We start from the raw sequence: 27,342 nt of genomic DNA on the forward strand, positions 1-27,342 counted from the left end.
AACAAATGTATTTGATTCATGAGTAGGAAGGTGTTCTAAGGACAGGGTTTTCATGTTTGCAGAGGGATGATTGTAAAGCATGCTTCTGTTGGAGCAGCAGAGAGGAAAAAATAGCAGCAGATCTTACATTGCAATTATCGACCAAGCATAAAACAGTACCAAGACTAGAGGGTTATCATATGGCCCATCTCACAGATGCTTGCTTGCACTTTCACTAGTTTCTTGTCTTAGATTGTAGGCTAAGGCAGGACAGAACTCTTGCCAAAGAGTTCTCTGTGCACAGTTGAGAGAGCTTGATTAAAATGTTATGATTTCAGAAATAAAAATAACCTTCTTCTTAAAATCAATAGTTATAGGTTGTAAGTATTACCCTAATCTTCTATGAACCAAGTATTTGTTGAATTGGTTTATTCCCATTTAGGAAGCTTTCAAAAATCAACTTAAATCGTAGTAATAATTTAAAGAAATTGTGTAAACATCAAATTCAGTGAGCCATGATTATACACTGGTCCATTATAAAGCTTGGGCATCTGTTTTACATGTGTATTACTAAGAAAACTCTGTACATATGAGCATTTTACTGCAAGCAGCCATAGCAAGGACAGTTGCCTCACTGTCCAACACATTTTCAAAAACATGAAAATACAGTTTCTTCTCCAAAGAGCTTGTATTGCAGTTTTCACTAAACACTCAATGACTTTTAAGAACAGGGCCTTGATAGTTCATAGTTTGAACTGAAAATCGGTATTTGAAACTCTTTGCAAATTTTGTATAAAGAGATATCTGAAGTGGATTGCTGTGGAACAAAAACTTTCATTAAAAAAATTTAACATGGACCCATATGTGACAATCCTAACAATTTGTTAGCTAATGTCTGTAATTGCTACTAGAGAAGCAAACACAAAAACTGACTCATGATATTTATTTTAGACACAAAGAAGCAGTCAGATACTCCATATTTTTATTGTCAGCAAAATAGATCTCATCTTACTACAAGCAACTGGATCAAAACATTCATTCTTATCACATTATCATAAACTCAGAAGTTACTTCAGTGATGTAGAAGACAGTTTGAAGTTAGCAGTTTCAAGGACGGGAGGAATGCCTGCTTTGAAATTGTTGCAATATTGTTAGGAGGGAGAGAAAAGACACCTTGCAACAGCAAGGAGCAGCAATACTGTTTCAGAACGATAGGTATAACTACATCACAAAACACAAATTTGAAGCAAATCTGTAAGCATCACATTCATGCAAAATCTTACAGCGAAAGTGCTTTATCTTTGTGTGACTATAGTCACTGCTATTTCTGTGTCAGAGCCAGATTGCTTTGAAACTGCTCAAAGGTTAGTCTGCTGCCTCCCATTACCTCATCACCTGAGGTTCACATGGGCACACTTTATGTATATGTGTCCTAATGAAAGAGGGTAGGTATTCCACATTTACATATTAAATTTAATATTTCCGTCTTCCGGTGTGCCCATTACATCTGCTGAATTTTCCCACTTCAAATTTTCTTCTGTAGCTGTTTATCCTCCAGATAAATAAACTATGCTAAAAATGGTCTGCACCACTGATCATCAACAAAAGACTGAGGAATCAATTTCCTATTCGTAAAATATTCTGCCCCCTTTTGTATAAGGTCTTTTTCTAGGATTTTTTTTTTAATACGCAAGTCATGTCAGGAAACTGGAAGTCAAATTCCAATAGGAGCCAGTCAGAAATTTTTTACAGAGTGGATGGTGAAATACTGAAACAGGTTTCCCAGAGAGGTGGTGGATGCCCCACCTCTGGAAACATTCAAGGTTGGGTTGGACAGGGTTCTGAGCAACCTGACTCAGTTGAAGATGTCCCTCCTCAGTTTCTGGACTACATGACCTTTAAAGATCCCTTCCAACCCAAACTATTTTATGATTCTACGATTCTCTATCTTATTTGCATTAGACAACTCCAAAGACAGAAAATAAATCACACAGTTCTGATGCTGTTATATGTATGGGTTCTGTGAAAGGAGTTTGAAAGCTAACTGTCACGGAATGTAATTTTACAGGAGAAGGTACCTCCTTAAAAAATCTGCTACTGGATATTTTCTTTTCTTTGTATGGAGAGCAGATACAGAAATCATGAAAGGTCTAGCACTGGTAAATGAATTTTGTTCTGCCTCCTGCAATGTCAAAATGTTGTTTTAATTTCTAAGATCAAATTTCTCATTGTTTATAGCAATGAAGAAGAACACAAAATCAGAACCAGGGCTTACACATCTTGTACTTCAAGCTACCCTTATTATTATTACTATTATGTCACAAAGATGAGTTCTTTTGTAGAAATGACAATATGTGGCTCCATCTCTATTGTATTTCTGTGGTTTTCAAGCTAGTAAAAAGTCTACTATACTTGGGGGCAGGGGTAGGATGGAGAAATCATCAGTCCTCCCCTTCTTGTTATTTCTAATTTACTATGAAAAAAAATTAATCTAAAATCAGAGCAACAGTTCACAGTTCTGGTTAATTGGCTACATTGATTCCATTTCCACAGACCAGCAGTATAAATGCCAAAGGACTTAAGTGACCAAGACTAGGCAATAGCTTCAATTCAATAAAAAGAGTCAACTCAAAAGTATACAGTTGAATTCCAGAGGGACAGTCTTCTGTCAGTCTTCCATTGCAGCACAAAAAAAAAAGTACACATTCAAGTAAGAGAAAGAGGATATTTAAATAAATATACATAATTGTAAAGATCATTATACTCGTCACAGCACCTGCAAGAGAGGAGATGTTTGATATTTCAATACGATTAGAAATCCACTGGATTCAGCTTTTTCATTATCTTCTTTGATTATCGCACAATGATTTGGCTCAAAGTCTAGTAATACGTAATAGTCCTTGATTTCTTAAAAAACAAAGTTGCTGTTACTAGCCCTGTTGGAAGGAAATGTAAGGACCACGGATTGCTTTCTTCTTGACTTCTGCTACTGGAATGAAACCCCGCACTCCTGAGAATACAAAAGAACCTGAAATGACTGTCCATTTCTTGGATCACTTCTTACATTTCTTCATTTTTCTTAAAGTGTCCTTAGGCAGAAGATAAATTGACAGACTGGCACAGTGTCATGCCTGGAAGGGAACAGTGTGGGTGACTCAGTTGTTCATTGGATAGTTTTAGACTTTCAGAGAGACGGAGAGCGAGCATACACCAGCTTCTGAACTGCCTCTGCAATAGCTATTATTCATCTATCCAACATTTCCTCACCGTTTCTTTCTGTGTTATAGAGAGCTCACTACCCAACCTTGATGTCTCAGTTATAAGTCAGGGAGTTATGATTCAGAAACCTACTCTTCCACAGAAAACAAAAGACCAGCTTTAGCTCACTTGGGAAATGCTGAAATTTCACACTGCTGAAAGTCACCTAACCAGGTCATACATGCTCTTAATAGGAAAAGAAGTTCCCACTTCAGAATCCTCTCAGGAATAGCAATCACTTCTTTTCAAAAGCTTAAAGTGCATTCATGTGACAAAAACAAAGAAACAAGCAAAAAACCCCATCACCAATAAAGAACCCAAACAAGCAACACAAACCAAAATGATAACAGTCCTGCTAAGATAGCAATGTTGAAAAGGCAGTTAACAGAGACTGCCTTTCTTCAGAAGCCAAAATCGGTCAGGCCCTGAATTCCAGCTTAGTATTTACAGTCCTTTTTAATCATCACAGTATCAACAACTACCTTTATTCCTGAGCTCAGTTACAGGGTTTGGTTGTTGGTCTTTTTCCAACTCTGTACCAAATCATAAACCAGAACTTCAGTCATCGTTCTTTGCTATGAGAGCATTGTGATTTTGTGAAACTGGGGAGATAGATTATACTGCATGTAACAATCTGGAAGAGGGCTTACTGATCACTTCTTCATAAATGGATGAAATCTCATTGCTGGCTTCTCTTGCTCATTTGCATTATATAGCTCAACAAGCCCACCAGCTTGGTGCAAATATCAGTGCAACTGCAGAGGCACTTATAAGTAGGAGAGAAAAGACTGCATTCACATATCATAGCATAGATGCCATGAACTGCTCATGAAATCTTCACCAGTGGAGTTCTTCAAGGCTGATGAATGTGTGTAGTATGCTGGGGAGTGTATGAACAGCTATAGAAGACAACTGTTGCAAAAGGGATTCATCTTGTGGAGTAAAAATAGAGGCTTCTTAGACATCATAGACCTCCTCTTCTGTGGCATGACCAACCTCTCCACAAAGTTGGCGGAAAGTGTTGCGCCTCAGGATCTCCCAGCCACGGTGAGAACTAGTTCTGGATGTGCTTCGTGACAATGACAGAGCAGAAAATTCCTTCTTATACAGGATGTCTCTATTGATTTCCAGCTTTTCTGAACCTTTGTCATAGTTATCCCTATCCTGAGCCTTAAATGCTTCTGTGTACCGCATCATCTTGTGTTTGTTGGGATCAACCCTGTCTTCAACTCTGTAAGAGGATTAAAAAACGTAAACTGAACAATGTGGAAAAGTACCAGTTTATCCACAAAACCCCTCCACAAAAACAGGCCAGAAAATCTGCACAGAAACAGAAAACTGATTATAGCAGGGTGCTAGGGGCTGCTAGCACAGTTATCTCCTAGACATTTATCCACATCACTGACTTCAGTACCTTGGTCTGCCCATGGTTTCTTGTCCTTTAACTTATTTCCCAATCATGATTTGCCCTTTGCATTATGCCAGCTGTAAGCAATTTGAAGACTTAACCCACCTGAGTCTAGTTCCAGATTCTTTGTGTATATGCATATATTCATCTATTTCCTCTGTTCTTGACTTTCCTCCTCTAATACTCCATGGCTGTCAGACATAAGGATGACCCTTATTCTTTAATGCACTTTTATTTAACTGCTCCACTCCCACCAACCCTTCTCTACTTTACTTATAAGCTGTCTTCTGAAATACTGTCTCATGCTACATACAATGAACATACATGTAATTTGACAGAACTAGTTCACAGCAACACTCTTTTCTCATATCATCCAGTGCATAATTGCTCTTGCAATACACTGTTTTATTCTGCATCTTGATCTGAAGGTGTTGCATACTGGTACCATTTTAGGTCTGCTTGTTCTTTCAAGTAAGCCTGAAAATCTACAAGGCTCAATTCTCTGTCAAAAATTGCAAAAGTTCTGTGCAGGGCCAGGAGTTGGACTGTGATGATCCTCGTGGGTCCCTTCCAACTCAGAATATCCTATTATTCTATGATTTATACAGCCGCCACTCCCCCTTCTGGCTTTACCAGCAAAAGATGGTGCAGTTAGAAAAGACACATGCCCATAAGGTAAATAATTTCTTATCTGTCATAAATATTGATTAAAATAAAAAATAATGAGGAATTTAGTTTTATCTAGACTACAGATATTTTGTTAGTTCAGTGCCTAATCCAAAATCCTAGACATAAGACTTGTCACCTGATGTAGTTGTTGCAAAATATGATATAGGTACTAGGTTCACATGAGAAAAAAATCTTAACTCTAATTATTCCAATTCTGATTTTGAATCATTTGTAGAGTAGTTCATTGCTGTTGAATCCCTAATACATTAACTCTGCCATTTCATGTATCTAATGGATAGGGTCAGCCAACCAAGCACAGCAGTGAAGTTTTGTGATACTCATTATAGTAAGTTTGAAAGAAATATTCAGGCCTTGCAACTCATGCAGTTTCTGGGGTCTGTCCATGTAACTACTGGATAAGAAAGCATCATCAAATTTCAGAAGGAAATGCACAGCAGAGCTTTCTGAGGGGAACAGTGCTTGCCTACCAGTCACAGACAGAAAACAGATTGGAATCTGTATTCTGTAAGGAAAGCTCTCCAAACACTCCTCCCCAGGCCACTGAAAAGGCCCTTTATTAACACCCATACATTGGATTCTTCTTCTTAGATCCTCACATGCACACACTAGAAGAGAACTCACCTGAGATACCATCGGTCCCCTAACCCATATTCCCGCCCACAGATTCCCGAGCGAGGCCAGAGACACCTTGGCAGTTTCCGCTCCAGCATGACAGTAGTAGCGACAACCTTTGGAATGAAAAAAAAAGAAAGAACTTAAACGAAATAGAAAAAAATCAGACTCTCTTTCAAAATTATCAGTTTTGTGAGCACTGACCCAAACCATACTTCATTACCAGCTCCTTATCTAATGAAAAAAATAGTAGAGTCAATACTCCATTTATTATAGGGCAATCACTATTTTAGGTCTAACTGTGCCATGTTTTGTGGAAGTAATGGTGGCCTTAAAACAATGTTAAATTTCTTTTCTTTTATAATTGATGACAATGAGTAGGATAATCAATTTGCAAGCTAGAGAAGAGGACAGTATCTATACCCACATTAACTCATCACAACTTACCAATGTGGCCACATGACTACATTTAACCATTTGACTGATTGCTTTCTCACAGAATAGTACTAGGAAATGGATTTCCTGTTGATTACCTATAGAAATGGTTGAATTTTTTTGCCTTCTGAGCAAGAGAGTCAGGCCAACTTCTCTTAATAGATCTTAAGACATCACTGACCCTCATGCAATCATTACCTTGCATTCTATCCCCACTCGGTCAATCCCTATAATTTTAATTTAACTCAGTTACACAGAAGTGTTATTTGTAAAAAAAGACACCACTTTAATTCTATTTAATAAGAGATTCTGCATGCAGGGAACAAACAGATAGAGAGACACAGAATGCACAAGAAAGGCTGATGGGTTTCTAGCTGTTATTTGAAATAAGGTAGAAATGCCAACCTTAAATAGATTACCTGGGCTCTCCAGAGCTCATCCTGTTCATGGGCCACTCTCCAGTGGGTATCACCCATCATGGCAATTAACAAGTTGAGCATAAGGAGGGCAGCAATGATGGCAAAAGCAAAGTATACCACGCTGTACATAAAGGGCAGGTCCACATCATAGTTTGCAGGGCCATCAATGATAGTGAGGAACAGCTCAAAAGTGGTGAACAAGGACATGGGATAGTTGTAGAATTGCCCAAGGTTTTCAGGATTCTCTGTCTGGAAGATGATGTAAAAAGCTAGAGGAGAGCAATGAGGGAAAAAGAGAGAGTTTAACAACAGGAATCACATTCCACGAGAAACAACAGGGTCCTGTAGGAGATTGTGACAACATAAAGTGGTCTGGGAAGGAGCTGCATGTGTTTCTATACTAGTGCAGAACCCAGCAAGGACAAATCCCTCTATAGAATCACTGGTTTCTACTACAAAATGACCCAAAACTACTTTGATTGTTTATTTATTCTCAAAATAGTGAACTTAACTTCCTCAAGGATATAATAAAGCTATGTGTGTTAATCTCATTTTCCACAGACAAGTATCAGAAACGCAGTATGTTTTTAAACCTGGACTTACACATATGTGGAATTATCTGAATTATCCTATTTCTATTACCCTGGAAGGAGCAAGAATTGAAAACCAAACTCATGAGAACAGAAATCAGTACTGGGAAAGTGACCACACTTAGAGAAATAGAAGCTATATATCATCACCACCTTTGCCAGTTTTTCAGAGGGCAACCAGAGATTAAATCAAAATCCACACTCTTAATTCATACCAAAGCAGTTGTCAGGGGTAACATATTGCTGTTTTTCTTTTGTAGACTCACCTGATGCAAAGCCTAATATCACCACAGCCATGAGCCAGCAAAAGCGCATAAGATCTCCAAATATCATCTGTAGAGAAAAGACAGAGCCACCATAAGGCCCAACTGTCCCACCAAGTCTCAGTGCAACCCTATGTAAACATTTTCCCAGATTCTAAGACCATGAGTGGATTAAAGGAAACTTCTGAACCAAAGAGAGAATGTGAAAGTCCTAAACCCTCTGTGCAGACAAGAACTTGCCCGTTTGCCATTAATCCTAATCCTGAGAGAGAAAAAGTATTCTTACAGTTCTTCCTATCCTAAAAGAGGTGTCAGGATGTGTGTAAAAAGTCTGTATTTGTTTGTGTCTTATACCTTCTGGATCATGATGGTAAAAGGTCCGAGCATCTGGAAGCCTCGTGCGAAGTACATGACATTGCACCATCCTAGCACCAGGGCAAAGGACATGGGCACCACCTCTCCAGTGGTGCTGGTGAGACGCATCACCATGGTTACCAGAATCATGCAAGCATATGTGATGCTGCAAAGAAGAGACAGTGAAAAAAAGTTCAGTGGAGGAAGATTCGGTTGAGCCAGTAAGAGAAATAAATCAAGAAAAGGAATACTCTAAAAGAATGGAGAAAGTGACTCATCTGGCAAAAGACAGCAGTGGGGGAAATGGGAGAAAATATATTTATTGGACTTAAAAAGTGCTGTACTTACACAATTATGTGGAAAGGACCTCCTAGGATTGTTTGTCCAAAGTATTTCGCTGCTCCAACTCTAAGGATATCTGGGATCTAAGAGAGACATCCTATTAACTCTAGGACTCAGATTCCATCATATCACTAAATGTCATGGTAACCACATACATTCAGAAGTTCCTGGGGACAGCTGCATCTGCCTTTTTTGATGGTTAACAGATTGATTTCTTTGTTACTTTAAAATCATAATGGTTGAGGCTGGTGGGCCCTTCTTGGGATGACACAGAGGTTGCTGGAAAAATGCTTGGGCACATTGAGAGACATGTCACAGAGAGGTGCCGTGCCCCAATAATGGAGATAAAAAAGATCTTCTAGGGGAATCAAAGGAGTTTGTTATTATTCACACTGTGTAAGCTGCAGCCTAGCCCCAGGGTCCTGACCAAACATAGGAAGATGGACTTGTCCTTCTGGAACATAGAGTCATAAAATATCCTGGGTTGGAAGGGACCCACAAGGGTCATCAACTCCAGCTCTTAGCCCTTTACAGGACATCCCCAAGAGTCACAGCATGTGCTTGAGAGTGTTGTCTAAACACTTCTTGAACTCAGAAAGGCTTGGTGCTGTGACCACTTCCCTTGGGAGCCTGTTCCAGTGCCCAACCACCCTCTGGGTGAAAAACTTTTTCCTAACATCTAATCTAAACCTCCCCTGACTCAGCTTCATGCTGTTTCCTCGAGTGCTGTCATTCATCCAGAGAGTGAAGAGATCTGTACCTACCCCTCTGCTTCCCCTCAGGAGGATGTTGAAGACCCCAGTGAGGTCTCCCCTCAATCTCCTCTTCTCCAGACTGAACAGACCAAGTGACCTCAGCCTCTCCTCATACGGCTTCCCTTTCAGACTTTTCACCATCCCCATGGCCCTCCTTTGGACACTCTCTAGTAGCTTAATGTCTATTTTATATTGAGGTGGCCAAAACTGCACATAATACACAAGGTGGAGCTGCACCAGTGCAAAGTAAAGTGGAACAACCACCTTTTTTGACCGACTGGTGATGCCGTGCCTAATGTACCCCATAGGCAGAAAGCTGCTTACAACACCTGTTTTATTTTCAGTTCTTCTTGGCATCATCCTCTGAGTTTTCTCATACAAGTTTCAGTCTTCTATTTCGTATTATAATAAAATCACATGGGGAATAGGTTTGTTCTAATTTAAATAACTTTCACTTTTTTTGTTGGTTTTTTTGAGAGTTCATAATAAGGAGAACAACTAAATACATTCACCTCAGAACTCTGGTTGAGAAAGGCTGCTGTTACAAGTCCATAGAGTAAATGATCTCCAATTAAATATAAACTTTTCTGTGTACACACAGAATTCACTTCATCCAGCACCCCTAAATACATGAGTATTTAAGGGAGCTGGATGAAGCAACATCTGGGAGTCAGCTGGACCCACGGATGGTGCTAACAGGAACTGTGGCACTGCCCTGCGTATAGTATTTGAGAGGATGACCAGTCCTTCTAATTGCTTCTTCGGCACTGGAGTCTTACTAGGACATTGTCAAAGTCTCTGTCTCATCTAATAGATACTGTTGACAATGTCTATTGCCATATACCTAAGAGTAAGCAAATGACCTTACCAACTAGTGAGCACAAATCCATGTTTGTATAATAAGCAGGATTTGTCTTGACAAAACTTGAAACTATGCAGCTCACCATTTCTCTTACCTCAAGGACCAAAATTACTACAGCTCCAATGACTGTGATCAGCTCCCCCACCAGCCTCAGCTCATCCTCATATGCCACATAAGATTCCTGGGGGAAAAAAAAAAGTAAATGGAAATTAAAATTAAATTTTAAAGAAAGTGAAAGTAAATTTAAAAAGAGGATGGGGATGAATGCAGCCTACTGTTGCTACAATAAACATGACTAGACGTGGCAATGCCACAGGAACCAGCCCAGGTCCACAATGGAGAACAGAGCACACCTCGTATTCCTCTCTGACAACAGTCAGCTGGTCGAAACAGAGTACGAGGACAGCTGTAATATGTGAGGACTGGGAATGGTTTGAACTTTCTGGTTAAGTAGGTTACATGGGAATTGCCCAATGCTGCCTATGGGGCCCTGACTCCTACAGTCACAGTACCTGCAGCATTTTCTGGACATAGACTGTATTGTCTCTGCTGCTTGTTTTGTTGCCCGTTCGGGGTTTCAGAGGTCGGTAGACGCAGCACATTGTGAAGCAGACCATGTAGAGTATATAGAATAAAGCCAGGAAACAGAAATAGGGACGACCATACATATTCCACTTCAGGCTCACCAGCTCCTTCACAGGTGTTAGGTCCAAGATCTGGCGTGCCTGAGAAAGGTAGAAAGAAGGAGTTAATTGCCATAAGTACATTTTTTTATAAGCATCATTCACACTGTTTCCTGGGAGAGTATTAACAAACTATTCTCACCTATGCTATTCAGAATTACAAAGTGGAATTTATTTTGAAAATGCGGGTTTGGATTTACACAGTTTGACAATACAGAGCTTTGGAAAAAAAAGTAAAAAATATATCCTGCAGAGAACAGTTTTTGAGTACCAGTGGGAAGAACAAGAAAAACATTTTAGATACTGGAATAAGTTTGTCATCTATGTAGGAACATGGAACTGAGGATGACAGAATATTCCTGTTAGTAGTAGAACACAAATTTTTTATCAGATGTTTAAGATAAGAAAACCACAACATTTTCCCAGAAGATAGATATATTTGTCCAACACCCTATGGCTTACGTAAAAGAACTACATTTTAGGTTTCTGCATCATATTGTCTGAGTGATAATTAATTGTCAAACCCTCAGCTTCTGTTAGAAGACTGACACTTAGAGCATAAGTAGGAGAAACAGGGTACTTTACACTTTACTTATAAATTTGACCCACACACTACAAGAGAGATAATGTACCTATAGGTGTTCAGTTTTCTGTAGAAATCAGTATTCTAGAATTCTTTGCATAGGAAAGTAAATTTCGTTTTCAAGGGGATGATACAAGTTTGAAGCTTACTATAATCTTCCTGTAGATTAGTTCCCTTCTATTATTTTACTTTTCATTCACTTAAGGATCAGAAAATATATCTTAGTACCTCTGTGTGTATGCATTCCCCTTAATACTAGAGAAACCACTTCCAACTGAGGGTTAAAGATGCCCTGGGAGGGTATAACATGGGGTAACACATAGCATTCTTCTAGAGGAGATGGCAAACATTTTGGGCCAAACATATATCAAATGTAAAAAAGAATAACTAGTTCTACATCAAAAAATTGCAATTGTACATTTTTAAGAGCATTCTGGAAAATAAAGAAATCATTATATCTCTTGATGCTAGGAGGCATCTTATCCTTTGCGCTATATGCATGTTTTGGGATAAGAAGAGGCACAATATTCTGCTTTCTTCTAGGATTATGGTTTAGTCTTCTAAAGTGAACAACCTCTAAGGTTGCTCTTCCCTGAATTTCTCTATGTATCACCAGCCATAGAAACATAGACTATTTTGCATAAAAGCAAATGAGAGCTTCATAGACTTCCTCCACACTGTACAAAGCTCTCTAATAGCTGAAACTTCTGTTAGAAAAGTTTGACTAAAATTTTGATAGATGGAAATAATACAGGATGGGTAGAATTGGGCTAATTGAAGTGTCTTCTGATTCATTTCCTGTCCTATTAGGATTATTTAAGGTGACTACAACTGACAGGGTGGTGTACCTTGAAAGTCTTATGGAGATCTGTCTAAGCTTGCCATTACACTCTGCTATTTTTGTCTTAGTAATCTCTTTACAAGTTTTTGAGCCTAGAGCAGAGATAATTTGCCCCCTTTGTTTTGAGTCATAACCAGTCATTAAATGAAAGGAATAATAACAATGAGTGGTTTTAAAATGCACTACAATTTAGGACTTCTGAGCATAGTCCTGTCTCACAGGGGCATTGTGAGAGTTAACCAGAATCACGGTTGTAGGAAGACACTTACTACAGCTACTCTACAGGTACTTAGTATGTCTTTGAGTTTGATGAGAGACAACCCTTTTCTGTAGCTTGCTCCTACTAAATTCTTTCCATAATCTACAAGTTTCACACCTCAGAAGAAACTGTATATAAAACATCAGATGTAGATGTAGCCAGACCATTAATAAACTGCTACACTTCTTGTATTCCCTGCAGCACACGGTATGAAGTTCTTACTCTATGGATCATATAAAACAGCTTGAACCTTCAAATTCATCATGTTTCTCCTTTTGTAATCACCATGGTCTGCACACATAAAGCACACAGTGCCCACTTACCTCTCTCTTCTTGGTTGATACAATGAGCTCGAGGAAGGACTGATCTTCAGCCCAGGAGTCAATCTCTGTGATATCATAGAGCACAGTGGTCAAGGGGCCAAAAGACCAGAGATTCTGCTTCCTCTTCTGCATAAGGTACTGAAACATCTGAGGAGACAAGAAGAAGGCCAAGGATATCAGAAGCTTTCCAGTATATGCATTTGCAATGAGTGTATTTGCAATGAGAACAAATAAAGTTGTTAAAAACCCTTAATTATGACATATTTTTTCTTGAACTTGGTACTTGCTGTGGTTCTCATATCTCTCAATCACAGCAGATTAAGAAGTGGAAGAACTTTTCTGATTCCTATTTGGTTATTAGCTCATGCTTGAGGTAAAGGATGAGTGGTCTTTACTCTAAATTCTAATCAAACTGCTAGAGTTATTTGACACAGTCATACATCCTAACAATAGATTTCAGATATTGATTAGAAACACAGTTCTTTTATACTCTTCTACAAGTTTTCAGAAAAGAGGTGTGACAAGGGAAATGATCCTGTCCTTACTGGATCTACAGAAGAAATACTAACCACATTTGTCTTTTTATTGAGGGGAAGGATGAGATTTTGCCTAAAATGATACGGTTTTTTTCTGTGAATAAATGCCTGTGTATACCTGGAGAAATTTCCCACATGTCACATTTAGGGTAATGAACTCTAGGCAACAAAGACAACAATTTCAGTGAGACTTTCAAAACATTACTTGGGGTGAATCTTTCTGTTAATACCTGTTTAATTCAAATGCTTCAAAAATTGGGTAAAAAATATCTATTTTTAAGCACTCATTCCTTTCATTAAGATAAAGACATTTTTTATAAAGTGTCTTCTGGTCGCACATGACACTTTTAGCAAAAAAAAGTACTTGTTACGACCTTCTACCCACTAAGAACATGCACAAGCTCCCTTGGTCTGAACGATGTTATTTCAAGTTCTCCATTGCTCTTTTGTATGGAGGTACCAGTGTCACACAAACTCACCACGGTGTTGCCCTCAACTCCAGCCAGTTTGAATGGAGTAAGACCCTCATTGTTAGGAATCAGTTCAAGTGATCCTGATCTCTCTTTGTTCTTGTCATAGGAAAGAATCAGGCTGTACATGTGGCAGGCAAACGTCTTATTAGGCTGGAGAACCAGGATGTGAAGAACAGTGTTACCTGTGAAGAAAGCAGACCAGATAAATTATGTGGAATAGCCCAGTCCTGTGCAAAGACTGAGAACTGACGGGTGGCTTTTATTTTCCTCACATCCCTCATTCCACATTTGCTTGTAGTGAGAGAAAAATATTTGAGTACACAAATGACAGAGTCTGAATTAAAATGTCCAGATTCTCTGTATGCCCCAGAGCACCTACCCAGAGAATCTTGAGCTCTGATGTCAGCTCCATTTTCAATGAGCAACTGTACAATTTCCTCATTTCCCACACAGGCAGCAAATGATAAAACATGCTCTCCTGCAATGAAAGGAATGGGGAGAAACAACATTAAGAACCCAGGAGGTAGGAGAGGTTGAAGCATGCTGAGGGAAAGTTATCCATGCTATGAAGCCAGAGGATATGAAAGGAAGAATTACTTTAGGTAACCTGTAAAGTTCCTGCACTGCTCCTCATCCTACTCAGAAAGGAAAAGAAGACCTACCCCACAAAACACTAAAAGAATGAAGTATTCTTTTCATGAGTTTACCTCCATAAGAAGGTTGACAAATAATTCGCAATATATGCTGGTAGGAAGATATTAAATTACAATTTTTATACAATATATATATTTTTTATACATGCAAACATATAAAATGTGTATTATTTATATTTATGTAACATTTACATACTCAGATGAAGTCTTACTGTTTGATAAAAAGTGTGTGTCTGATGACACTTCGAGATAGGACCCTCTGCTTATCCAGTTTAGATGGGGACTAAAGTAAGCCTCCCTCACACCCCCTCACCACTCTGCTGGTTCCCTCCTATAGCAACAAGAGGAGAAGTTGAGGCTGTACCAAAATAGAAAAGGCTCTGGGAGCTGCGCCTGAAGAAGTGCCCAGTGGCCTGTGCTGTGCTGGCATCGGCTCCTCTCTTAAGCAAAGCCTTCACCAAAGAGATGTTCTGGTTCGCTGCTGCAATGTGGAGAGCTGTCTGCCCTGTAAGACACAGAAATAAAACCTTGTCTTCCAAGAAAGTAACTTCAGGCTGATCAGTAGCCTACAGTTCACATGTCAGTCATGGTAAATGGAAGATTTTGGGACTGCATCCACAGCAACTATAGGAATTAGCTTTGAAGTTATCTCTGTTGGGTGCAGAGGGTTGTATGACAGATTTTTCCAGGGGTCCCATTCTACTTAAATCTTTTTATGAAATCATGAAAATTGACTTTACAACCTGCCAAAAAACCTCAACAGGATGCACCTTCTAGATTTTTTTCTGTGGAAAAACAAGACATGCCACATTCTTCTGGGAAGCAAACTATACATAATCTTGCAATCTCACAGTAGCCAACAGGTCCACCTGTGGTTAAGGCCTTTGCACATGTGTGTACTTGCATTTAATATAACTCCACCTTCCATTTGTATATTGGTTTTGCTATGTAACAGTTTAGCAATATCTTGAACCTGGAACAGTATAAGCCAATTTCCTAAATGTACAGGTAGTACTTCCTCTCTTCCCCTGCAGAGAATCCTGTCCATCCTCATTCCCAGCAATGTTACCTTCATAGAGCTCTGATGTCATCCTCTCATTGACAAGCTCAGGAGCTGCTTCCATCAGAGCCACTGCCACCTCCAAGTTATCATACAAAGCAGCTACATGAAGGGCAGTCTCCCCCACTGCACCTAGAAACAGTAGGAGAAGCATGTGAGTCATCTAGACATTCAACTGTATGGGACAAATGCAGAAATAAATTCATTGAGGTGGAGAATTATGGGAGTGCTAGGTCCTCCCTTGAGTACTGCTTGGTACAGCCACATAATTGCACAGTCTCTGTCCTTCACCAAAATCCGACAGCTGAGCAGAAACATCAGGTATTTGTACCTGATTCAGGCAGACCTCAGGCCTGAAGTGAATGAGCACACCAAGTCAGAAAACTCATTTTGTTGCAAAGCTTCAGACACAGGCTGCTAATGCAAAGGTTTTAGCAAAATAACAAACTACTCATTGTAGGGAGTTCTTGCCTTCCACAGAAACCCATTTTTTGCAAATAATCTGAATTACCTCTCTGATAGATATCGCATGTTCCATCAGTGAGAAGTTTCCTAACGGCTGCAAGGTCATTCTCTTTGGCAGCCTGGAGGAGTGGGGATTCCCAGATCCTGCAGTCAAGAAAAAGAGGCTCGTAAGAAACAAAATCAAACACATGGTGCCTCTTTCCAGAGCTAGCATGGCTTTTGCTCGAGACAGCATGTACCTTGAACATTTTCACTGAAAAATGGGTAATGCTCATCTACTGTCTGAGGTATTCTTTCAATGCACAAAGAAAGAACAGGCAAAAGCAGAGCAGTGCAATTCTAAAAACCTGGTGAGATCTTCATCTCTTGGCTTACTGAGGCTGAACCGTATGGTGGCAGCAGAGAGAAAGAGAGGAGAAATGAATAACCAAAATGTTTCTGGTTTGTATAGCCCACATTTTGAGGCATAGAAGATAGTGAATGGTGGGTCATTGATGCACCTCCTGCCAGTAGACTAGTTATCTCAGGAGCCAGAACAGGCCAGTTGTTATTTCACACAGCACAGTAAATTAAAAAAAGTCATCTGAATTGCTCCCGTAAGGCATAGAAAGGTACAAACAAGAATGTCATTTGTGTTGTAGCAATGCTTCCTATGATATAATTAAAAGAATGAGCTCTGAAATGTAGTTCCTCATTATACAGTCATGAAGAAAAATTTGACAGCTTAGCTATTAGCTACTTTTTTCTCTGATGCTGAAAGAATTGGGGAAAATGTTGAGAACTGCAATTATGCAAGTCATGGGAAAGAGCATGCCCTCAAACAAGTTCCAGACTGAGTGGTTCACTTATAGTTGAAGCACGTCCTTGAATCTTCCATGAGGATCTGGGTGGTTATCTGAGTATATCCTTTGGGGCTGATGAAGAATTTACAAGTACAGCCACCAAACTTCACTACAGCAAGATCTTTGGAAGCAAACAACAGGTCAAGGGAGGTGATCCTCCCCCCCCCTCTACTCAGTTCTGGCAAGGCCATCCTTAGAGTCCTGTGTCCAGGTCCTAGGATCTTCAGCACAAAAAGTGCATGAAGCTACTGGAGAGAGTTCAACAAAAGGCCACAAAGATGATTATGGGACTAGAGCATCACTCATATGAGGAAAGATTAAGAGAACTGTAACTGTTTAGCCTGGAGAAGAGAAGGCTTGGGTGTTGTTCTTATCAATTTGTATAAGCACCTGAAAAGAGTTACCTGCAATGTATGCTTGCTCAGCATCCAAATAAGCTTTGCCAATTTTCAAAACCACAAGTTGGCTACCAAAAAATCACAGAAAACTAAAACAGAATCTCCTAAGTTGGGGTAAATATTTCTGTTATCCTTGAATATCTTCAGGTTTATCTTTTAATTCATAAAGAAAATGTTTTGGGGCAGGGTTTTTTGCTTTTTTGGTTTTATACAAAAAAAGAATTTTAAGTATCTTAAGTTCAGGAGCTGAAGATTTAAGGGGAGGAAAAACCTCCAAATCCAAACAAACAGCTTACAGCTCATGAATTTTCAATATGAAATAGAAAGAGATTCCTCTTTCCAAACAGGAAAAGTTCAGTTCCAGATCTCTGTTCAAATGCAAATTTTGAGCTTTTTATTTCACCTCTGCTTTATTTTAGTATAGGTGTTTAATTTGTTCTTGATTTTCTAGCATGGCTTAGGTCAAGCTGTAATGTGTGATGCAGGGATGTCTAAGGATTACAGTAGAACAATAAAAAAAATTCAAGCTGATATGAAGAACACCAGGCCTCATTTTTCTACCAGACTCAGTCTGTGCTTTTACTATAGTGTAACAACTGCCAATAGTCTGTTGGCTCAGACTGTTGGCACACACCCCCCCAAAAAAGCACATGGGACAAATATGCTGGTCAAATCTAAAGACACAGTCACTGCTTTCTGCTTGTGATGTTCTGTATATGCTGGTATTATTTAGTTACAAGATTTTGGGGATAGGGTTTATAGGGTAAATAAACCCTATAAAGCAATAGGTGTTTTGCATTACATGACAACATTGATGTGAGAATACATTACCAACGAATATAACTCTACTATAAACTACAAGAAAATTCACATCAGAGACAGAGAGAATATAAATGGCCCATTGCAAAAAATGTTTTCTTACAATTTGTACAGCTTGAGCATAGGAAAATTTAACAATAAAATGATAGGAAAACAGGCAATGTAAATTCTGTGGCTTACAGGAATATATATTTCTTGCTTTAAATTATTCTGTTATGAATAACAAAACCCTGAAGCAATTTTTTTTAATATGCCATTATCTCTGGATTTAATCCACTTGAAATGTGAGAGTTCTGCACTCCTTTATAGTGGAAAGACACTGTACACACTGGAGAAAACTTGGGAGATAAAGCAAAACAAAGAGAAGTACCAGAATTACACAGATAAATAGGAATCATTGAAAGTAGTGTATATTAATGGGCACAGGGTACAAGTAATAAAATCATAACCAATATATCATTGGTTTATTATATTTATCATTCCACAAAAGGAGCATTTCCTGTCACCAAACGCTCTAGAAAGTAGACTAGAAAAACTCTGAAGAGTAGAGGAGAATAAGATATAAAGAACCATCCTCAAAAATTAAGCAGCCATTCTGAGATATTTTTGTGTCCTCCAAACTCTTGGCCTTGCTGCTTAAGGAAGTGTTCCTTCTATAGCTTACTCATGCGTCAGTGCATTAGTAGCTAATGACAAGATGATTTGATGAGAAGATTGCATCTAGGATCAGACAAATAGGAATTAAATAAAGAGGCACTCTGAGCAGAAGTCGTAAGATCAAGTATTAGTGAAGTCAGTTTGCCACCTCTGCCACTATTTTGGCTGAAAAAGAGACTGTATTCCTGGAAAATGTAACTTTCAGAGGCAGGAAGTGGAAAAGAGGTGGGGTTTCAATAGTATAAACAAAGCTACAATTAATATGTTGATGCTTTACTGGGTAGGCCTTTATCCCTCAGATGACCTCACAGAGGAGGAAGGATTGGGCAAGAGACAATGTAGGAGGACACAAACACAACACCTTTCTCACAAAAATTACCAGAGTCCTTGTAAACAACTAATTAAATTAAAATATTGCTACAAAGAAGACACTTAATAAATACTATACTCTTTTGGAAACTCAAAGCAAAATTGTCAAACATTTCTTCTTATTGTAGCAACCTCCAACTGGGTTTAAAAAGCCAGAGTTCTCAGGTCAAAGATCAAGCCAGAAGAAGAACGGAGAAATGTTAGTAAATGTCATGGCACACTGCCTGTAACATCTCAAAGGTTCATGAGTTACATATTTATAGCATATGCTTTTACTCTCATTTAATTTTCTGTCCCATAATTGGGGAAGCATTTTACTCCCATTTAAAACATACCATGCTAATTATCAACTAATTTTTAATATATTAAAGCAAAGTACTGAGCATATAAATGTCAAAAATTAGGTGAAGCAAATTCACTAATATAAAAAATTACACAAAGTCGCCTGAATTTAGAATCTTCAAAACATTTTCAGTTATTTTATTTCTGTATATTTAACCAACTTTCTTCCTGACAGGTCAAGTGCAGCATGAATTTTACATTTTACAACTCGACTTCCTGTGTGTCAAAGCAGCAGATGGCAAAATCTGTAAGTTAGTCTCTTAACAGAGCCACCTACAGTAGATGCTTAGTTTCCATAAGGAACCATCATATCAGTGGATGGAGAAGGTGGCTTTCAGAGAATTATTCAGCAGAGACATATCTAGACACCTTGAGAAGATAATTCAGCACATCTTAGTTAAACTCCTGTTCTAATCCTGTTCGTTCCCTTCAGCAAGTATGGAATCAATAGATATTGAGCTCCTAATTTAGCCAGATAGGTTTGTAACATTAGGCAGTATGGATGTTGTCTTACAGGATCAGTTTAGGATAAGCACAATTACAAGACAAGTTCTGATGGGCAACGAAAACCACAGCAGTATCCACCTGGATGTGTTCCTGGGTTCTTCTTACTGAGCTAAGGAATGTATCTATGTTGAGATACTTAGTAAGCCTTGATCATGTGTTACTATCATTCAGTTTTCTTCATGGATTATTCAATTATGTGCTCAGGAAGTGTTTTTCCAACTTAGGTGAGAACAAAATCAGGAACACCTGCAAATCCATTGTGAAACAAAGAGAAGATAAAATGTAGGTCAGATTCTGACTGAATCTGACTGTAATACAATTTTAAACAAGTTTAAATATTTCATGAGCACTTTCTGCTGGTAATATGCACCCTTTTGGGTTTACAGCTTCTTAAGCACTTCTTTTGGAGTGCATCCTGCTCATTACACTTATGGAGAGATAGAAAATGCAAGGACTAGTCCATAAGTCTTAGCTCTGTTATAAAAAGAATTGGGATTTATATGGTTATTCTTTTAAAACAAAGAAATATATTAAAAATGTGAACTGTCCGGACAACAACCAATTGTAAGCTTCTATTTCAAGACTGAACTCATCAGACGGGCAATGAAGCATCTCTGTCTATTCTTCCCTTCTCAGATTCTAAACCTTCAGCCACTCACCGTATAGAATTTTCCTATTGCTTGCTCTACTTCAAGTTTGCTTCTATCTTCATGCTTTATCCCCATAGATAGTCAGTTACTGAGGTTCTAAAGCAATTATTTCTGTCTAAGTTATAAATTCATCAGCAGGATATTATTTTAGCTTTCTCTTCTTTCCCTGTTGTGGTGCTCAAAATATCAGAGCTCAACAATGCATCATGAAATTGCCAGAGGAGATTCATCTTCTCCCTTCCTTCTGCTAGCATGTGCATGTAAATATGTGGAAGACTTCAGGAGAGCAGAGGAGAGCACAGAGGAAGCTAACCAGGTGAGAGGGATTCAACAACCATCTCACAAGATGGCGAAGAATGAGTTAGAAAGCAATTGCATGAAGTGAAAAGAAGACAGATAACAGGGGCTTGGACAATCAACAGGGTCAGCACATTTCTTCAGCACTAACAGCAAGACTCAGCAAATTAACTGGAACTTCTTGCCAGTGTCTGTCAAAGACCTTTCAGCTGAGAGTAAATAGAGATTCTCTGGAAATAAATTAAACAGGTTAATAATTGCCAATGATACTAGACAAGAAACTGATAGGGAATTCTTATCCCTTCAGATATTTAACTGTCTACCACACTAAGCAATAGAAATCTTGGTCAGTCATTTCCAGCAGGGCATTCTCCTTGCGTTGACTTCTTTTCTTTTTTTTTTTCCTAATTCTGCATCTGAGACCATTCTCATGCTAGAACTGGATTAACAGTTCAGAATGTTTTAGTTGTTATTTATTATCACTAAGTCATTAAAAAAATGTTCTCTGAAGCATTTGTGATCTCTGAAGTGTCTTTTGATGCATTCTGCATCAAAACTTCTAGTCCACTTCAGTATGGATTTTCTTGCAGTTTTGTTATAGGTTATGTTCCTTACCCTATGTCTAATCATTTTCTCTAACAACTTTGTAGTTTGGGATGGATTTTTTTTCCTCTGGGCACAAATTTCACATTTACTTCTTCACAAGGAAACCTATAGCCAAGTTTAAGAAGTCAAATAACTTCCTAAACCTATGAGCCTGAACCGTGTCTTAGGCACTGAGGTGGGATGTGTGTGTGTCTGTGCATTGCTGGGGAAACATGAGCTCTGACAGACCTTTACACCTGTGAAATTAAGGAGGCTTGTTTTCCATTATTAGGCTCAAAGCTGCCATTAGGATGAAGTTGTAACAGCCAAAGAAAAGACCAGAAATGCTGTCACTGTTGCTTTTGACTTTATTTTACATCCAGTGAGGGAGTTTCCAATAGATTGTTCTTTGCATCTTGACTACTCAGAAGCACTGCTATTGAAACATATTATAAATGAAGTGGTGGAACTGGAAGCTGCCAATTTTATTTCGCTGTCACCTTTGGCAGCAAAGGATCTGATTAATACTGACAGGCATAGCGAATTTTAAGACAGGACAATCCTGTGTTAATTGTGGGCTGAAAACTCAGTACTGTTGTTTGTACAACTGAACAGCAAATCTATGGTGACATCTCATTCACTACCAGGTTGAGAAAGATTTGTCTAGAAGCTGAAGAATCTCTGTGTCCCTGTACAACTCTTAAGCAACTCCGTTTACTAGCATTAGGCTGAGCTACTTTTTTATCTGTGCCATGTTTGTTTTCAGGGTAAGCAAAGCAGCTTGCTAATATGTCTGTGAGGCTAAAAAAATTGGAAAGTAAAGGGGATTTAAAGTTTATATTTTGGCATCTTTGGAATGACCATCTTTGCAAGTTATGCAAATTCTTCCAAGAACCTCTAGTGTATTATTTCTCATAGCACAAATTTCTATACTTAATTAATATGTAAAAATATTTTGAGTGGTTTGGGTTTGCTTTCGTTTTTTTAAATGTACCACACAAGTTAACCATTTTATTGTCATTAGAAAAACTAAGCCTCAGAGCACCACATGAAGGCCACTAATCCCTAAGCAGCAGCTGTGAGAGAGAAGAAACACAGAGAGGAGAGATTGATTTATCAGAGTTATAGACAGAGGAAATAGTAGAAAGAAAAATATAACATAATTTTATTTATTAGTTATTTTTTATGAACAGTGCAATTCTCATATGGTGGAATTTCTAAAATTACACGGTAGAAGAAATTTGTTCACATTTCCTTAGAACCTCTTGCCCTGGACTAAAAAAAAAAAAAAATAAAACAATGGTTCTCATAGTTTCCAGAAGATCTATTACACTGTGACAGGCATGTGATTCTTCACCTCTACTAGGCCCAAAATTTCATAAGTATTTATCTCTCTGTTTCCCATCATTATGAATTTTATTGAGGATTTATGCTTATATGCTCTACGTTATATAGATCCCAGAGTTTGCTTCCAAAGATAATTCTAGAAAGGACATAGGAGATGTGACCACTGTCCCTGGGATTCCACACTGAGCTACAGGCTGTTAAAAAAGGAGAGTCTTCAACAGAAAGAAACCAGCAGATAAAGGTCAAATAAACTCAAGCTCCTCTTTAATATTAGGAGATTGTATCACATTTCCTGCCCCTGGTTTTTCCTTTGGGAAATGTTATACATTGCAGTATTAATCCCTCTCTCTGGAAAATGCTCAGATCTACTCCTAGTAAGGTTCAAAGAATTGTTTCACATGAAGAAAGAGAATGAATAGCAATTCCAGTGAGGGTGACAACTACCAAAACAGTTAGCTTTCAGGTATTATTATCACCAGTTGTAGGACAGAAATAAACACTGTTCTTCTCTTGCAGACTTTCTGTGTGCAGTCAGAGAGAATATCAGTTAAATAGTAACACATTTACCACTGGCTTTCAGCAAAACAATAGTAGAATTTAATCTCTGCTAATTGCTCTATGTATTCCAGCACTATTAAGACTAAGAACTCAAGCTGAAGCCACAATACTGCAGTTCCGCACCACAAAATGACAGGATGTAGCAAAAGCCCTCTTAGTGTTCAACAGTTTTTCCACAAAAGCAGAGGTTTTGAAAGAGTAGTTCTCATACACAAGTCACCATACAAGGTCTTCCTGTTGTATTTTTCTATCTGTACATAACCAAAAATGCAAAAGCAATAAAACTGAATTAAGTCGTCTGCAAAATGTTCATTTTCATTCTCTTCACACTCTGAGCATCTCTGGGGACAAGAAGGGAAGAGCAGGATAATAAGAGGAAGAATTCGTCCTGTCCCTGTTTAGGAAAAGAGTTTCCACTGGCACCACGTAATTTCTGACCAAATAGCAGAAAACTTATTTGTGTTGTAAGCTGTAGGAAACATACAGACCTAGAATGGAAAAAGAACACCTGTGTCCCCATACAACCCTGAATTCACAGACAGTGATATTGTATGCATTACATGTATTCTTACACAGACCTTTATAAAAAAAACACAGAAAAGGGAACTGTGGGGACCACTGGGATTGCACTATAGTGATTAAAGACAAGTTTATGAAGATGAGTTTATATGCCTTACAGGTTTTTCAGTTTTCCTCTATCAGCAGCAACACACAATATGTTCATGGGCCTGTGCAGTACATGACTAGTGGGGAGTAATGAGCAAAGAGATGGTCAAATGGCAAACTAACAGTAGGCTATGTGAAAGGGAGCACCAAAATGGAAGGGGCCAAACCCTTCTTGGTAATTGCCAATGATAAAAAAGGGACTAGAGCATCAAGTTATGATCTTGGAGGTTCATGTTGAATATTTGGGAAAAAATCTTTTTTCTCTAGGAGGATACTACAACACCATAACAGGTACCTGGAGCTACAGCAGAATCTCTGGCCTAGGAGGCTTTCAAGACTGAACTAAACATGACTTAAGCAATGTGATCTGTTGCTGGCAGTAGTTCAGCTTCAAGTGGGAGGTTAGATAGAGATCAGCACATCTTCCTTCTACATCTCTTTGACTTAAAAATGTGAAGATAATGTCATAACTACAAAATATTTTTATATTACCAATATTTATTATGAATTGCTATTAAGTGTTAGTATGGAATTAATATAACAATATAATTGATTTAATACTTTAAATATATTTAGACCTCTGTTTTGTACTCGTTTGGATATTACAGAATCTGCTGAGAACTTATTTTTCGGTTACTTGTGATGGTTTTCATGAGTGTAAACACTTCAGCATTCCATGGAAATACTATTGTTCCCATTGCCCCTCCCATTTTAAGAGTGTTTAAGTCCTATTGCTCTGAAGTAAACTTGAACATGCTTTTTTACTTGGTCAGAAGTTAGATGATGATATATCTAAGTTCTTTCCCTACAGACAAAAACGTACCTTTGTCCCTCTTAAGCTGCTATCCTGCTTATTTCTATTCATATATGTGTGTATACATACACATATGCATAGATAAATATCTTTCTGCCCCCAGAGATGTTCAGAGTTTTGTGGGGAAGGAAAAAAAGATTTTATAAACAACTGGAAGCAATTTGTTAGTTGAGTAATGCAGCATTTGTGCATGTAGAAATGACAGGGAACAATGAAAACCAGATACAGCTGTATTTCCACGAAGAGTCCTCAATTTCTGTGGGTGGAGGGAGCAACTCTGCACAGCAGTAAAAAACAGCCTTGATTCAGTACTCACATGGGAAGACACAAGCAATCTTCTGGATAACATAAGCTCTAAGAAGAGTCACTGTACATGTTGGCACCAATGTCACAGGGGTGAGAATCAGCAGTCCAGCTAAGGAGGTGACTGACCACCAGAATGTTGGACAGTATTAGGTCTGCTCTATCCCACAGTAAGGGCAACATTTAAAGAGACAGAAAGCAGAATCCTCACAAAAAAACTCTCTGCTATTTCAACTGACTGTAGCATATACATCACACACAGTCTTAATAATAATAATAATAATAATAATAGTAATGTTAATAATAATAATAATGATAATAGTAATAGTTAAAAACAAACCTTCATGAATTTTCTGGTGAGCTTTACCAATGAAGCAGAAAAGACAAGAGTACACAGTATTAATTTGTGACTGAAGTCTTGCACTCAGGGTAATTTAATTTCGACCTAGTAAATCTACCCGTGAAAGCAGATAAGATTGGCACTCCAGAAGCATTCCACCTTGAAAGGAGAAATCTGATAGAGAAAAGTGCTCCAGGGTTGTTTAAAGTTTATCTGCTGGCAGAAAAGCCTAAGGGGAAATAGTGAGTATCAGCTACAGGGATCGAGCAGCAGAAGAAAGGGAAGACAAGAAGGCTAAAATACACTGTACCTTTTCTGCTGGAGTAAGTAGATTTCATCCAGATGTTTATCCCAGGATTTTTTGCCTTGCAACTTCTGACTTAGTCCATTCCAGATCCGGGAGTAGAAGGGATTGTTCTCCCCAAATAAAGGTACCCCCATATCAGGTCCCTTTTCCTCTGTTGCCTAGCTGCCTGAAAGCCAGCAATGCCCACTTGGAAAAAAGTCAAGAAAGGCTCACTACAGGTCACCACTCCTCCAGCCCTGGTCGCTTACTTACAGAGGAGACTGTCTGTCAACTGCATCAGCTGATCAAAGTACATGTAAAAACACAAAATAAAATCACTTGTTCCTAGCAGACCATACCTTGAATCTCATCAATTACTTAGTTTCCAAAATAGCCCAACCCAAAGGTGTGTCTGATTTAGAAGTAGCTCACCAGCAGCCTACAGCTCAAAAAGACCCTGTACAGCACTGAAGAATTCATATAGCATCAAAGTCCTAAGCTTCTAGTATTGTGATTTTAAAGTCTAGAATTTAGAAGCAATCATCCTCTTTTTGTATCTCTGAATTCCTCTGGAAAGCAACATGTAAGCAATTTTGAAACAGACAGCTGAACAACTCAGGCAAAACACCCTTAAGGTGAGTGAACATGTGGGAACGTGCCCTAAAAGACAGGGCACTCTGGGAAGGTAGTATAGAGGAGGACACACCTCCCACCTCAGCTGTCTGCAAATCCCATTAAAGAAATTATCATTACAGACTCCACCTTCTCCATGTAAAACAAAATCACTTTACTCCACAAATTGGAAGAAGAGTTTATGTAGATTAATGCATAAATTTTGCATATTTCATTTTCCTTTAATGTCCTAAAATATCTCATTATGTCTTCACATTTCTTCCAGAAAAATCTTATTTAGGAAAGGGATGAAAATTTTTATGCAACAAAAACTAGTTTTTGGAACAGAAAAACATAACTGGGGGGGAAGGGTGCAAAGCAGTAAAGCCACTATCAAAATGAAGAGAGGAGACATCCTTTTTCTTGTGAAGAAGCTGGAAGCTATGTGAAGAAAAGAAAAGAAAAGAAGAGAAAAGAAAAGAAAAGAAGAGAAAAGAAAAGAAAAGAAAAGAAAAGAAAAGAAAAGAAAAGAAAAGAAAAGAAAAGAAAAGAAAAGAAAAGAAAAGAAAAGAAAAGAAAAGAAAAGAAAAGAAAAGAAAAGAAAAGAAAAGAAAAGAAAAGAAAGGAAAAGAAAAGAAAAGAAAAGAAAATCTTTTCCCTAAAGACCTGTCCTAGTAATTTTGCATCTTGAATCAACAGAAATATCTATTTCTTCTTATTCCTGCTGGAGCAGAAAAGACTTCTGTTCAGGATGCCTGGACCAGACAGAATCAGTAGGTAAGGGAGAAAAGTGTGTAAAGCAATAGGGCTGAGTCATGTCTTTGAAATTCCTGATTTGTTAAGAGGTTACTTAGACCTACCAAACCAGGATCAATATCCAAACTTCTGTGAACTCATGATGTATACACAAATTGCCACACAGAAAAAAAAGTGTTTTAAGGCAAACTCGAGGAACCATATCAAAAAATGCAAGATTCAATGAATTGACCAGTTCTAGGAGAAAGTGTCAAGTTAATTTGTCATAATGGGAAACAATGTATTACTTGCTACACTGAGAGGTTAGAGTTTAGATGAGCCAGGTGTTCTGAGCATATACTGTGTTTTTAA

General features: G+C 38.3%; 1 protein-coding gene across 1 annotated transcript; it reads right to left on the bottom strand.

Annotated features, from left to right (window-relative positions):
• Positions 1 to 944: 944 nt before the first annotated feature.
• Positions 945 to 26,224, bottom strand: LOC127468021 (transient receptor potential cation channel subfamily V member 6-like). The gene is made up of 15 exons (XM_051780722.1): positions 25,648 to 26,224; positions 15,890 to 15,987; positions 15,388 to 15,510; positions 14,683 to 14,823; positions 14,045 to 14,143; positions 13,672 to 13,847; positions 12,657 to 12,803; positions 10,480 to 10,692; positions 10,062 to 10,148; positions 8,357 to 8,433; positions 8,009 to 8,174; positions 7,658 to 7,724; positions 6,802 to 7,070; positions 5,957 to 6,063; positions 945 to 4,468 (listed from the first exon to the last, which is right to left on the bottom strand). Exons 1-15 carry the CDS (start codon positions 25,776 to 25,778, stop codon positions 4,195 to 4,197), a joined length of 2,175 nt encoding a protein of 724 aa, XP_051636682.1. The 5' UTR covers positions 25,779 to 26,224; the 3' UTR covers positions 945 to 4,194.
• Positions 26,225 to 27,342: the final 1,118 nt, after the last annotated feature.

The sequence above is a fragment of the Manacus candei genome, unplaced genomic scaffold (assembly GCF_025592945.1).
Source record: "Manacus candei isolate 608988 ecotype Guabito, Panama unplaced genomic scaffold, ASM2559294v1 h1tg000014l, whole genome shotgun sequence".
In the NCBI taxonomy this organism is placed as follows: domain Eukaryota; kingdom Metazoa; phylum Chordata; class Aves; order Passeriformes; family Pipridae; genus Manacus; species Manacus candei.

Bases quoted from the DNA above. Each gene is read 5' to 3' on its own strand.
- LOC127468021 (XM_051780722.1), bottom strand. From the start codon at position 25,778: ATGGGGGTACCTTTATTTGGGGAGAACAATCCCTTCTACTCCCGGATC. The intron at 6,064-6,801 runs GTAATCTATTTA...TTCATTCCAAAG, and splicing joins ATGAGCTCTGGAGAGCCCAG to GTTGTCGCTACTACTGTCAT. The intron at 4,469-5,956 runs GTGAGTTCTCTT...ATCCTCTTACAG, and splicing joins GGGGACCGATGGTATCTCAG to AGTTGAAGACAGGGTTGATC.